Source organism: Argiope bruennichi, chromosome 5 (genome assembly GCF_947563725.1).
Source record: "Argiope bruennichi chromosome 5, qqArgBrue1.1, whole genome shotgun sequence".
NCBI lineage: Eukaryota > Metazoa > Arthropoda > Arachnida > Araneae > Araneidae > Argiope > Argiope bruennichi.
In genome coordinates, this window is record NC_079155.1 from 133,018,502 (window position 1) to 133,031,371 (window position 12,870).

The window sequence follows — 12,870 nt, forward strand, 5'->3', positions numbered from 1 at the left end:
GAGTTGTTCTTTATTTAAATAGTGATTTTGTATTTTGTTTATCCTTTTCTGTGAAAAAAATCTAATTTGTTTAAAAGTTGCGTTGTTTCTCCGTTCTCAGAAAGGCCTAAAGGAATACCTTTTGAACGATTTGCATAAAGGACAAATTTGAGCATATCAAAATGATGGTAAAGGTGTCAGAGAGATTGCTCGATTGTTTCAGGTGAGCCCCAATACAGTTTCAAACTTTATCAGAAATCCTTATAAAAATGGAAATAAAAAGTAGATTGGTAGACCGAAGAAATTAACACCACGTGATGAAAGAAAACTTGCTCGTGTGCTGAAGAAGAACAAAGGAAATGTTTCAAAGGCAAGAAATCAAGCAGGACTTAATCATGTGACGAAACAAACAGTTTACAACTATATTAAAAGATCTAAAAAATTCATTTTCAAAAAACGGAAACATCATCCTAAGTAGAAACAAGCTCACATTGATAACCGTTTAGCGTGGGCTAAGGAGAACATGTCCTGGACTACAGAATGGACTTCTGTGATATTTTCCGATGAAAAGAAATTTAACTTAGACTGTCCAGACGGATATCAGCACTACTGGCATTGTCTGGGGACTGAAGGCGACTACTATTCAACACGACAAATGGGAGGAGGGAGTTTAATGGTTTGGTTGGCTGTTGGATACGGAGGAAGGACAAGTCTGGTTTTCTTAAATGGTAGGCAAAAACATACAGACTACATTCAAGTGCTGAATTCCGAGCTTCTTCCTTATGCCTCTGACATGGGGGGTGAAGAGTGGAAGTTTCAGCAAGACGGAGCTTCCATTCACACCGCGACTGGAGTCAAAAATGGGTTCCTAACAAATAATGTGGATGTTTTACCATGGCCAGCCAAAAGTCCTGACCTTAATATAGTGGAGAACATCTGGGCAATGCTAATTCGTCGAATTTATGCTGATGGAAGGCAATTTAATTCGCAAACTCAGCTTCAAGAAGCACTGAATGACTCGTGGGACAATTTTTGTCAAACTGAAATTCAAACTCTATACAATTCACTTCCAAACAGAATATTTGAAGTTATAAAGGCCAATGGGAGGACCATTCCTTATTAAAGTCACTATTTTTTCATTCATTATAATGCTGTCCTTCTACTTTTTTTACAAAGTTTCAAAAAAGAGAAACTATTTTTGTTGCCATTAATATTTTATGTTTGAACATCATAATTCTGATGTTAAAATTGTATTTTTGAAATATTTGTTAAATGATTCTAATAAAAAATTTTATTAAAAATAAAATATTTTTCGGTTATTGTTACAAAATCGAGTGTCCTTCTACTTTTTTTACGCAGTGTAATATTCTATGATTATTATTATTATTTTGTATTTTTTTTATTATTATTATTATTACTTGTTTTCTTTGCACGTTACGTTATCTACCGCAGCGGAAGAACAATTTATTGCTTTATAAAGTTATCGGATCAGAAATTAGGATGTAATGCGTATTCAACGTATTACATTCAGTTAGTTGCGCCTTCTTGATTTAGCTGGCATAAATGCCTGGATTTTGTACAAGCAACCGACAGACGAAAATATCTCGAGACAAGATTATTTTACTCCAATTAGCAGTAGAACTTTCCACAGATTTTCGAGAAGCTCCTGAACAACCAAAAGAAAGAACAAATATGATATTGCAGATTCGTAAGACATGTCAAATAGGATATTGTAACGAAAATAAAACCATCAAAATTTCTTCTAAATGTGAAAATATGTTTGCGGAAGATGTACAATGGAAACATTCTGTATAAATACTATAAGCAACGAATTAAAAATTCCTATTCTTTGTTGCATAGAAATTGACAATATACAATTTTGTTTAATTATAATGAAGTTAATTTGTTTACTTCCTTTCTAACATTCATATTTCACACATTCAGTCAGGAAACGTAAAGTCCGGTCATTTGACTGGCTCTGGTAGAAATAGGTTTGTATCAAGTGTTGGTATGTATAGTGTTAAATGTGTGCATTAATCGCTCATGTTATATAAAATTTGTCTACCCAGTTTCAAGACGTAAGAGTAATGCAACTGATTTGATTACTCTTGATTTGACTAAGTAATAAATCTGAGAGTGTGCTTTCCCAGTTGAAATCTGCAGTTCATTCGTGATATTTCAGAGCCGAACTTTGTGGGTTCCTACGACATCGGCGAGCACGTGTACTTCTTCTTCCGGGAGAGCGCCGTCGAATACATCAACTGCGGCAAGAGCATCTACTCCAGGGTGGCCCGAGTCTGCAAGGTGAGTCCACCAACACTTGCTCCATGTTGCTAAAGACGAAACTTAATATTTCACTCGTTTCGGAATGTGCTTCACATCTAGATTTGTTTTTTAATTGTATTCTCGTTAACAATGCATTGCTTTGGGGATCATATCTTGTCGAATAGACAAGTCAGAGTAGATATTCCTAAATGGATGCTGAAGTCCTTAACATGTTCACTGCCACGACTCAAGTCTGATATTCGGACCGCCTATCTAATCAGATGACCCCTTCTTTGCTATATCTTAATTCTAGTAAGAGAAGCTCATTTGCAACGCCCCAAGGGCGGCTAAGGAGGAAATCCTCAGTTCGTTCAGATTGGGTTCTCGTGCAAGCAGGACCAAGAGACAGATGCTCCTCTACTGTGCAGGAGATCAAATTCTCATATTTACCTCCTATTAAGCGAGTGTATGATCCAATGATGCAATTTTATGATGCTTTTTTATAATTTAATTAGCATTAATCAAATCAATATTTGATATATCTTTGTTGAGTTTTACAATTAATAAACTACAATCCATTTCATTTTATAGAGCTTGAGACAAAGGGGGTCATCTAATTAAATAGATGATTCTGTGCAATTAGATAATAAATTGACCCGCAGATGGTGCTCATTACAGTGAAAGTTTTAAAGTGAAAGAGTTGATTGATTGTTTCCAACTAATCATTTTGATTATCTGCATTGATTTGATTGGCATTGAGTGGGACTGATTCGTAACAGCCTGAATTGATGTCTGACTGAGACAGAATAAGACATTGGTTTGGCACACAGGTTTCTGTGTCAATTCTACGTAAGTGTACTTCACTTAAATGAAATACAAAAAATATAATATATTCTGGAATTTAAGCGAAGTGAAATAATTATTTATCAAAATAATTGCAATCGTTTTTTGTTTTTTTTTGCTTTTTTGTATATACAGTGGCTCTCAAAATTGAGTATACACTGTACTCTTTCTTCTTTAATTTTATTCTTTTTGAACTTAACATTCCTTTTTATGGCTAATATTTATAAGAACGACAAAATATACATTAACAAAAGTATTAGGCTAAAAAACAAAACGAAGGAATCAATAATATTTTTATTACAGTAATTTTTATGTCAAAGTTGCAAATTCCAAAGTCACAAAATTGAGTATACACCTTATAAAATATGCGACTTGACTACCATTATTTATTTTCAAATGAATAAGTAAAATAGTTTTATTACTTTAATTGGTAATCATTGATTTCAAAGCGAAAACAAACGTTTTGGTTATCATAATGAGCTCCAGAAATGAAACAAATTCGGAAAATTGTTATTCGATTGTCTGAAGATAGTAAATCTCTACGAGAAATTGCAAGGGAAATTCAACGCAGTCACGGATGCGTTCAAAAAATTATCCAGAAGTATAAAATGTATGGACAAATTGCTAATAAACACGGAAGAGGAAGAAAAGAAATCCTCAGTGGCACAACCAAGAGAAGAGTTATTCGAGTGGTAGCAAACAATCCTAAGGTGAGTGCTACAAAAATTACTACATTTACTTCAAGAACAATTGGAAAGTGTGTTTCTGCAGAAAGAATTCGAAGAGTAATTCGAAAAGCAAATTATAATGTAGCAAATTATATCGCGTAGCCAGAACAAAACCATTCATTTCTAAAGTAAATCGAGAGAAAAGAATTTCATTTGCTAAAAGTCATATTTCAAAGCCTCCTGACTTCTGAAATCAAGTAATATTCAGTGACGAAAGTAAGTTCAATGTTTTTGGTAGTGATGATCGATATTATGTTTGGAGAAAGCCCAATTTTGAACTTCTTCCTAAAAACACCAATCCTTCTGTCAAGCATGGAGATTGGTTCACTTCTTGTATGGGGCTGTATGTCTGCAAAAGGAGTGAGAAATTTAGTTTTCATTGATGGAATCATGGATAAAATTAAATATTTGGATCTGTTGAAGAACAATTTAAAACAAACTGCCCAGAATTTGGGTTTAGGGTCAAGTTTTCTGTTTCAACAAAATAATGACCCGAAACATACAGCTAAAATAGCTAAGTTATGATTGTTTTATAATCGTAAAATGCAAGTGCACACCCCTCCTCAATTTCCAGATCTCAATGTGATTGAAAATTGGTGGACACAATTAGGAAAATCAGTTCAAAAACACGATATTAGGGGCAAGGAACACTTAAAAAGACTATTACAAGAAGAATGGTCGAAAATATCCGGAAAAACAACTCAAACTCTTGTGAACTCAATGCCACACCGTTTACAAGATGTTCTAAATGCAAAAGGATATGCAACAAAATATTAATTTATCTTTTTCTCTTTTTGTTGACAGATTTTGCTAGATGTATACTCAATTTTGCGACTTTGAAATTTGTAACTTTGACATAAAAATGACTGTAATAAAAATATTATTGACTCCTCCCTTCTGTTGTTTAGCCTAATACTTTTATTAAGGTATATTTTATCGTTCTTATAAATATTAGCCATAAATAGGAATGTTAAGATCAAAAAGAATAAAATTAAAGAAAAAAGAGTATAGTGTATACTCAATTTTGGGAGCCACTGTATGTTGTGTAAAAAAAAAAAATTACTGTTATAGAAAAATGCATTTTTGGGACATATTTCTTATCCTTCTGTCCATCAATCTGTCAACACGGTCATTCACACGCAAGGAGCTACAGGTATGAAATTTGCTATGTAGCCTTTTCACCAAATTTCCATCAAATTTAAATGAAATCCATTAATTAGAAGAATTGTCTCTCCATATCTATGTGTGAATATCACAAAATAAAAATGCAATGAATAAGATGAATGTTATTAAGGAAACATATTTATTAAAATTTTAGATTTGTACGCGACACAAATGTTGGCTGTTTGATACTTTGCTTATTTGTTAATACATGAATGTGATAAGGAAAAATCGCAACGACTGAAACAAATGAAATTTGATATGCGGTCTTGGAGGCGACATTATATCACATTTTGGGCCCAGTCGATGGAAAGAACGATACACAAAATCCTGTTTCCTCTGTGCGAGGTTTTCTCGTGCTCTGAAACATGCGTTCAAAAGCAAGAAAGTCAAAGGAAGGACGTTTAGGTTCGTATCGTGAATACCCATGAAATTCTTGATTTCTTTAAGCTAAGGAATTTTATCAGTATTTTAAATCTGTTATTGATAAATAATTTGTTATCTACAACAAAAAACTTGTTACTTGAACATTTTTCACGCCCTCGATTCATTTTTGAAAAAAAAAAAAAAAAAAAGTCGCAGTGTGGGTAATTTGATATTACTAGATATTTGAAAAAGGTTTTGTCTTTGCTTTTATGTCCGTGTAACTGAATCAGCTAATTTTTATCGCCGTTTTTTAAGCGTTCAAAGTAAATTTCACAATGGAAAGAGGCTATGAATACGTATTTCACTTCTTTTTCTTCCCCAGTAAGAAGACTTTTCCGTTCGAGTATTCAGAATTAGTTTTCTTCCCGACGCCAGAAAATGGCGCCGTTTTAATCCGCTTCCTTCTTTGGCGAGTTTTCTGAACTTATTTTAAAAGACAATAGCCTGTAGCTGCCCGGATTAAAACATTGTGATTGGAGCTTAAGCAAATAGTCTCGCTCCTGAAGAACAAAAGGAATAATAGCCGGAAATAAAGAAGTGGTATTTTGGAATCTGATTAAGGTGCTTTTGTAGGAAAGTTAATTACATTGCACAGACGCTGCTGGCTGTGCCGAACAATTAAGGAAAGTGAACACAGATCCTGAATGCTAAGTGAGATACTTCGGGCTCTCATAGATCTCGCGCGAATAGAAGCTGTGCCTGAGTTTCTTTTGAACATCTCAGTTTTCCAACGGGTGAGAAGTTAATTACTTGGCATCCGACTAAAATATAAATAATCAGTGCTAAAGAATCTCAAATGAAACGGAAACCAAATATCATTTTCTGCGTCGAGATATTTGGAATGTTGTATTATCTTTCGTTGACTTGAACCCCTGAATGTTTGCTCAATATTTCAGTGAATTCGGCGATATGCGAAAAAACATTTTGATGTATTCTCAATAGGGGAAGGTTCAAATTCATTTTTTATAGGATCGGAGGACGCTTCACAAATATCAGCGCAAATGTATGAAGTAACCGTGTTGTCACTATATTCAAAATATTGTACCCAGTCCCGGGAGTGATTGAAAAACTCTCATGTTTTTGTTCTTTCAGCCAACTGGTTTCGGGACCCGATTCCACCGAAGAACCGTCGTGTAAGCGAGTCTGATGCACGTTGAATTCTTCGGGACCAAACGTCCTCCCACTGGCATGGTGTGGAAGTTTCTAGAGGGGCGGGGTGCCAGCTCAGGTGTTGTCCTCGTCATTCGACCGTGGTTCAAATTACGATTTCCGCCCCAAAATAGCCCTAGTGTTGCTTTAAAACGGAACGTTAATATAAGTAAACTAAACTATAACACTATTGCTAAACTAAACTTTCAGCTAACTGGATTCAGAATTCAAAGAAAATTTGTAGTTTTGTTTACAAGACCGCATATCGAATTTCAAGCATCAGGTTTGATGCAAATTTAATTTATGTGTCCGTATACCATTGAACAGGCAGACAGAGAGTCCTGTGCTGGTTTACTTTCAAAATTTGCCTCATCTCTGCAGTTTTGACGATGCAAGTGTTTGTAAATTTTTATCTATCTAGCTTGTTGCATTTATAAGTTACCATGAGGACGGACGAAAGTTTTCTGCTGATGAAGTTCATCCAAAACTGACAGACATCGAGAATGTTCATTTCAGTTCGAAATAGAGAACTATAAGAGACGTTAAAGTGAAGAATAGAAATTGTGTTTGGAGGCCCGAGCATTTTTATATTTTAAGTGCCATTTTAGTGAACACGTTTCTTCTAAGTACTGTTCCCTGCTACAAAGAAAGAAGTCTGAATTTTGGGAAAATGGGTAATGAATATGTTTTTCTTCCGCCGTTTGTTTTTTGGATGAACCGCACGCATTTCGGCGCAGCATGTAATCGACGTTCTACTTTTTCTTTCCCAAATCTCTTTCAAAAAGATTTAGTGAAATGAATTAAGTTTATTCAATAAACAAACAGTTTTTCTTTTTCTTTGCCTCCCGAGGCATCTCTGCTTTTTGACGTTAAATAGTTTGATGATAGATGAACTGCGAAAAGAATTATTTCAAATTTTCTTCCCCTGTTTTACTCACTATTTTATTATCTTTACCAATAAATTTTCTTATTTGTGTTAATTGAACGTCACGAATGATTCGATGTTGCCCTAAAGTCTGTACAGCCGGAGAAACGTTTAAGTCTTAATCTTTATATACGGAGAAGGCATCAAATAATATATAAATAAAAATTTTAACGCGGAAAATAAATTTGTACATTGCTTAATCTTTCATAAACATTATACTTCTGACGCATTCATATCAACTGGAAAAATAACACAAAATGAATATAATTTTTATTTCCTCCGCAAACAAATAATTTTCTTATTCTCAAGCAATATGTTTGCTTTAAAATATAAATTCACTTTTCCTTTATGTATTTTTTATTTGTTTATGACAAACTGTTTTTTGAAATTTAAGCTTGAGTTCAGAGCAAAGAAGCCATATCTGGCAATTCGCCAAATAATGACTATTCGCCCATTATTTTTATTGATGCTTTGAAAGCTTTGGATTTATAAGCGATGATGAAATGCTGCACACTATGTGAAATGACTATTATAAGCAACACTTCGTCTTCAAAATGCAGATAGGAAAGAAAAAACTTTGGGGGCATTTTGAAAAGTCATCTGTAAAACGAAAATCGCAATGCAATTCTTATTAAGAGGATGATGAGTCTAAAGCTCGTGTGATATTGAAAGATATTTATCAGAAGATCACAGTTCTAAAAAGATCGCAATAATGATTCATAAATAGTACGACATGATGAAAAACAGTTCCCCAAAAAATCGAAGGACTTCCCACATTCAATTCTATTATAAGAGTAAGTAAAAGAATTTTCTCAGCATTTTGCAATAAAAATCTAATACTCATCTCGGAAATGCTTACAAAACAACGAAAGTTTTTAACAATTGTTTTGACAAAAGAAAATTTTCCTAATAGAAATAAAAAATCGAGGAGCACATATTGAAACAGTGTTATTTAATTTATGCTTTTTCTCATTATGTTACTCATTCTCTTCAAAAGTGCAAGGGAATCGACAAAAGAGCGAATCCAGATGTCAGTCATTTCCTACTAGAAAATGGTTCAAATATAAAGTAAAAGGCTTAAAGAAAAGATAAATTTTAAATTAACAAGAAGAGAGTTTAATCTACAAACAGGGCGCCTTAAAACTTTTTAAGGTTTTTTTATCATGTATTTCATTCTTTAAATTCATTTTCTATGAAACTTCTTTTTCTTTAGTGGTCAACCTCCTTTTGGAAAGCGTTTCCAAAATGTTGGAAGGAAATTTTGCCAAAATATTTTGCTTGATTCTGGCTATGTTATGAACTAAACTTTCATATAGTCATATATTTTTTAAAAATTTTGTATGAAAAGATTAAATAATTTTTAATATCAATATTGATTTTGCTTACAGGATTTGGAATATTTCCCAAACTTTTTGAGCCAGTGAAAATATTTTAGTTCTTAATACAGCTAAATATATTAGTTATGTATAGTGTAAAAATAACTAAAATAAATTTATTAGAATTTGATACAGGATGTTTGGCGTATATGCGAAATTTCACTAATAATTGCTAATAATTTTAAATAAATTTTCACAGGAATTCTTAGTTTTATTCCCCATTTAATTTAAAATAATATGTTCGTTTCATTAAAATTTTGTAAATTTCAAAAAAAAAATGCTCCGAAAATAAACATATACCTGAATTGTAATCTTAGTATGAATTATTTTGTATGAAAGGCAGTATTTAGTTGGTGAGTTTCTTTTGTTCCATTCTGGATTTTTAATTTGCTTATTAATTTAAGATTTGAAAAATACATTTTTTATTAAGTTTGGATGTGCAGTAAATAAATTTGATTAGATTTCTTAAGTTTATTGAAATTGAACTTGCTCATAAATAGCTCGGTGTTGTATAACCCCGAGTAGCCCTGCATATTTTACAAACTGATGTGTAAAGACTCAGGGATTCGAAAAAAGAAAAGTAACCGATTTTTGTTGAATTTATTGCATTGGAAATATCGGATTGAATAGGTTGGATATATTTACGAAACCAAAATTCTGGCAGTTAAAACAATAACGACCCATATCATTGGTACTAGGGATTGCAATACCGGACCAAAATTTCAATACCGGTATTCGGTATTTTTTAAATCTTAATACCGGGATACCGGTTTTAATACCGGTATTAGAAATTTTAGAAAAAGAAAGAAAACACAGGTGTTTCTTTGTTTTATTTGCCAGTTTCGTTAGAGAGTGTAAATATCACAAAAAATAATTTGTAACTTATAAATTATAACAGTATATAATCACAAAAAAGTAAAGAAACATCTTATTTATTTAAATCACAAAAAAAAACCACTATCACTATTTAGTCTGTGATACTAATACAATTTTTGGAAATGTAATCTTAAAAAAACATAATGCATCAATTGTACTGTCATTAAGCCTGAAAAGTAATTTTGTGTAAAAAATTACCAGCTGTCGAAAACGCTCTTTCTTCATCTACGCTAGTTGGTGGTACTGTTAGCAATATAGTATTTACCTCTAAATCCCTCATCTTCAAATAAATCGATTTCTCGTCGGATGGTTTTGGATATAGCTGATTTCGTTGACATTTTTTTTTATTTATCGCTAATTCTAATTTTTATTCAAGAGACAATTCCTTTTCACTATCGACAGTTGTGACATCATAATCTTCGATAATTGAACCAAATTCTTCTGAATGTAGATAGGTTTGGGGGTAAAAAATTTTAAGAAAATTTACTATAAGCTTAATCAGATTTGAATTTGTTATTTTCTTTTCTTCTTTTTCATTTTCACTTTTAAAATCATTATAATTATGTAAATACCATAAGACATTTTCTATTTCGGTATGCCTTTCTGTATGCTGTTCTTTCAATGACTGCAACATGAAATTCATTGTTGCATTAGCTGTTAATAAATTAGAATCTCTCTGACATAAAACCTCAATAGTCAGTTTTATTGGAAGTAGAACTAATATAGTTCTGGATCTTAAGTCGATTTCACCATCTGAAAAATTAATTTACAGGTTTAAGTCGAGTATTGCTTTTTGGTTTGGATTTCTCAGTTTCAAAAATCGTTCCATCATCAGGAGTAAACTGTTCCAACGTGTTTTAGAATCTAATATTAACATATATTCTGTTTTATTTTCAGTTAGTATATATTTTAGGGGAACGTTTTTTATAGGGGAACGTTTAAATATCTTAACAATTTTTCGAACTTTATAAATTATAGAAAGCAATTCTTGATGGATTAATATTTCATCCTCATTAGCAATATCTTCTTCAACAATTACATTGTCATTATCTTCTTTGTCAATATCACTCTCACTCTTACTCTTTTCAAAGTCGGAATCCGAAGTTTCTATATCCACAGTATTTGGATTCTTCTGTTCTTTATTTTTTTGGTATAATACATCTATTACTTCTAATTGAATTCTATGTGCATAGCACACCTGCTGATTTGCACCAATCAACTTTCCAACTTTTTTCATAATTGTTGCACCAACAGTCGTTATGGATACAATATTTTCTTTCAGGGATAATCCATGTTTCTCTAATTTAGATTTAAGCAATTAATTAAGCCATTAATTAACTAATTAATTTCGCCCGTTATGGAGACATAAAAACAAAAACGTATACATTTTTTCTATGTTCGCGATACCTGAACATATAGTGGAGACAATTTTAAAAATTTCTAGTAAATACCGAAAAACCGGTATTTAAACTTGTGAATACCGGTATTACAAAATTGTACAAATGGCTCAAAATACCGGTATTCGGTATACCGGTATTGCAATCCCTAATTGGTACTCTTTTGCATTTTCCAATTTTGTATGAATGAAATTTTATAATACTTTTTATAGCAGTCATTTCTAGACCAATGAAAATATATCATTAAGCTTAAAAAAATAAGAAAAGGAAAAATTATCAAATATAATGCATAGTATCGCTGCAAAACTCGTTAGCGGAATTCGGCTGAGGAATATGTTTTAAACTAAATCGCATAAAAAAATCTACCTCCTTATAAAAAAAAATTCTTTTACTCCGAAAAAAATTCTTTAAATATTTTAAAGCGTTCTATTATTTTTATCCATCACACATTAATAAAAGTTTTTTTTTCTTGTTATTTCTTCTTTCCAACGATATCAGATATTTTATCTCTCCAGAAACTCTTTAAATTGTTTACGATGCCCCGAAACAGGCGGCGAAAAAAATCGCTCCCCCTCGATAACTGTTTTTCTTTAATGCGCTTATAATTCAATTTTTCCCGGGTGAAAACTGAAGTTTTACAAATTGCCCGAAGGCTCGTCTTGAATTTCATCGCATTTTTCTCGACGGAGACGGTTTCGTTTCGGATCTTTTCAGGACAGGGGTCAGCTGTGATTGGAGGGGATGATGGGATAGCTTCATTTGGGAGAGGACTTTTTTCTCATCAAAAACATGACTGATCATTTCTACTGTGTTGGGTACCAATCGTGATAGGGTGATCGGTGGCTGCTGATAGGGAGGAGAGGGGGGGGGGGAGGGGGTTTGGAAGCACGTTGACTCGGAACTATTTCCTTTTCCGTTCGGCTTGAATGAATGGTTAAACATAAAAACTATATATGTTGGGCAAAAACATTAACTCTTTGCAGTCGGAATGATCATTCGATACATAATTATTCACTTAATACATGGACCTTTTTATTACACCAAGAAATAATTACATGCAACTGCTTTAAGTTGAATTTTCCTGAAAAATGAATCTACATCATTTTAACATTCTGTAGGTATATGGAAAATTCAAATTAAAAATAAATAAATAAATAAAATGTCAAAATGATGCACTGTCTTGAATGGTGGCTCAGAGAAGACATTCGACTGCAAAGGGTTAAAACAAAGCAGATACCGATGGCACGCGTTCTTCTTTAAATAAATGCCGGAACCAATTTAATGAAAACTGCTTTTAAGAACAATTTTTTATTAATGTACTTAAAATATTTTTTTTTTTATAATTGTTCAAAAAACTATTCTTTTATTTCAATTATTTGTCCGTTTTCGACTTCAATTTATAATTCACTTTTATGAATATAATGTAATCGTGTGAACATTTTTTTGTGTATCCACTAATAGCAAAAAACTGCCTGCTCTCACAATAACACGTGCACTCAATTTCAAAGACCAACGGAATGTATGAAAAGTAAATTGTGGGTGGAAGTAGTTCTGAACAAGTATCTCGAAGACATTTTAAATAAAGATTGTATCCTTCTTTTCGAGCCTAATTACTGTGACACGATTTGTGTCAACATATCACTTGCAATCACAAATAGCTATGTAAGAAAAGAAAAAAAAATGTGATCTGCATTTATTTCTTCTGTCATTTCACTGTACCGCAGATTTTTCTTTTTCCATCTGTG

General features: G+C 32.5%; 1 protein-coding gene across 7 annotated transcripts in view; it reads left to right on the top strand.

Moving 5' to 3' along the window:
• The window catches only part of LOC129969679 (semaphorin-2A-like), an 802,435-nt gene that overhangs the window by 760,661 nt on the left and 28,904 nt on the right, over nucleotides 1–12,870 (top strand). For all 7 annotated transcript variants that reach the window (XM_056084340.1, XM_056084339.1, XM_056084342.1 and 4 more), the window contains one exon: nucleotides 2,162–2,283. In XM_056084340.1, coding sequence (XP_055940315.1) covers nucleotides 2,162–2,283 — 122 coding nt within the window. The remainder of the gene's footprint in view (nucleotides 1–2,161; nucleotides 2,284–12,870) is intronic.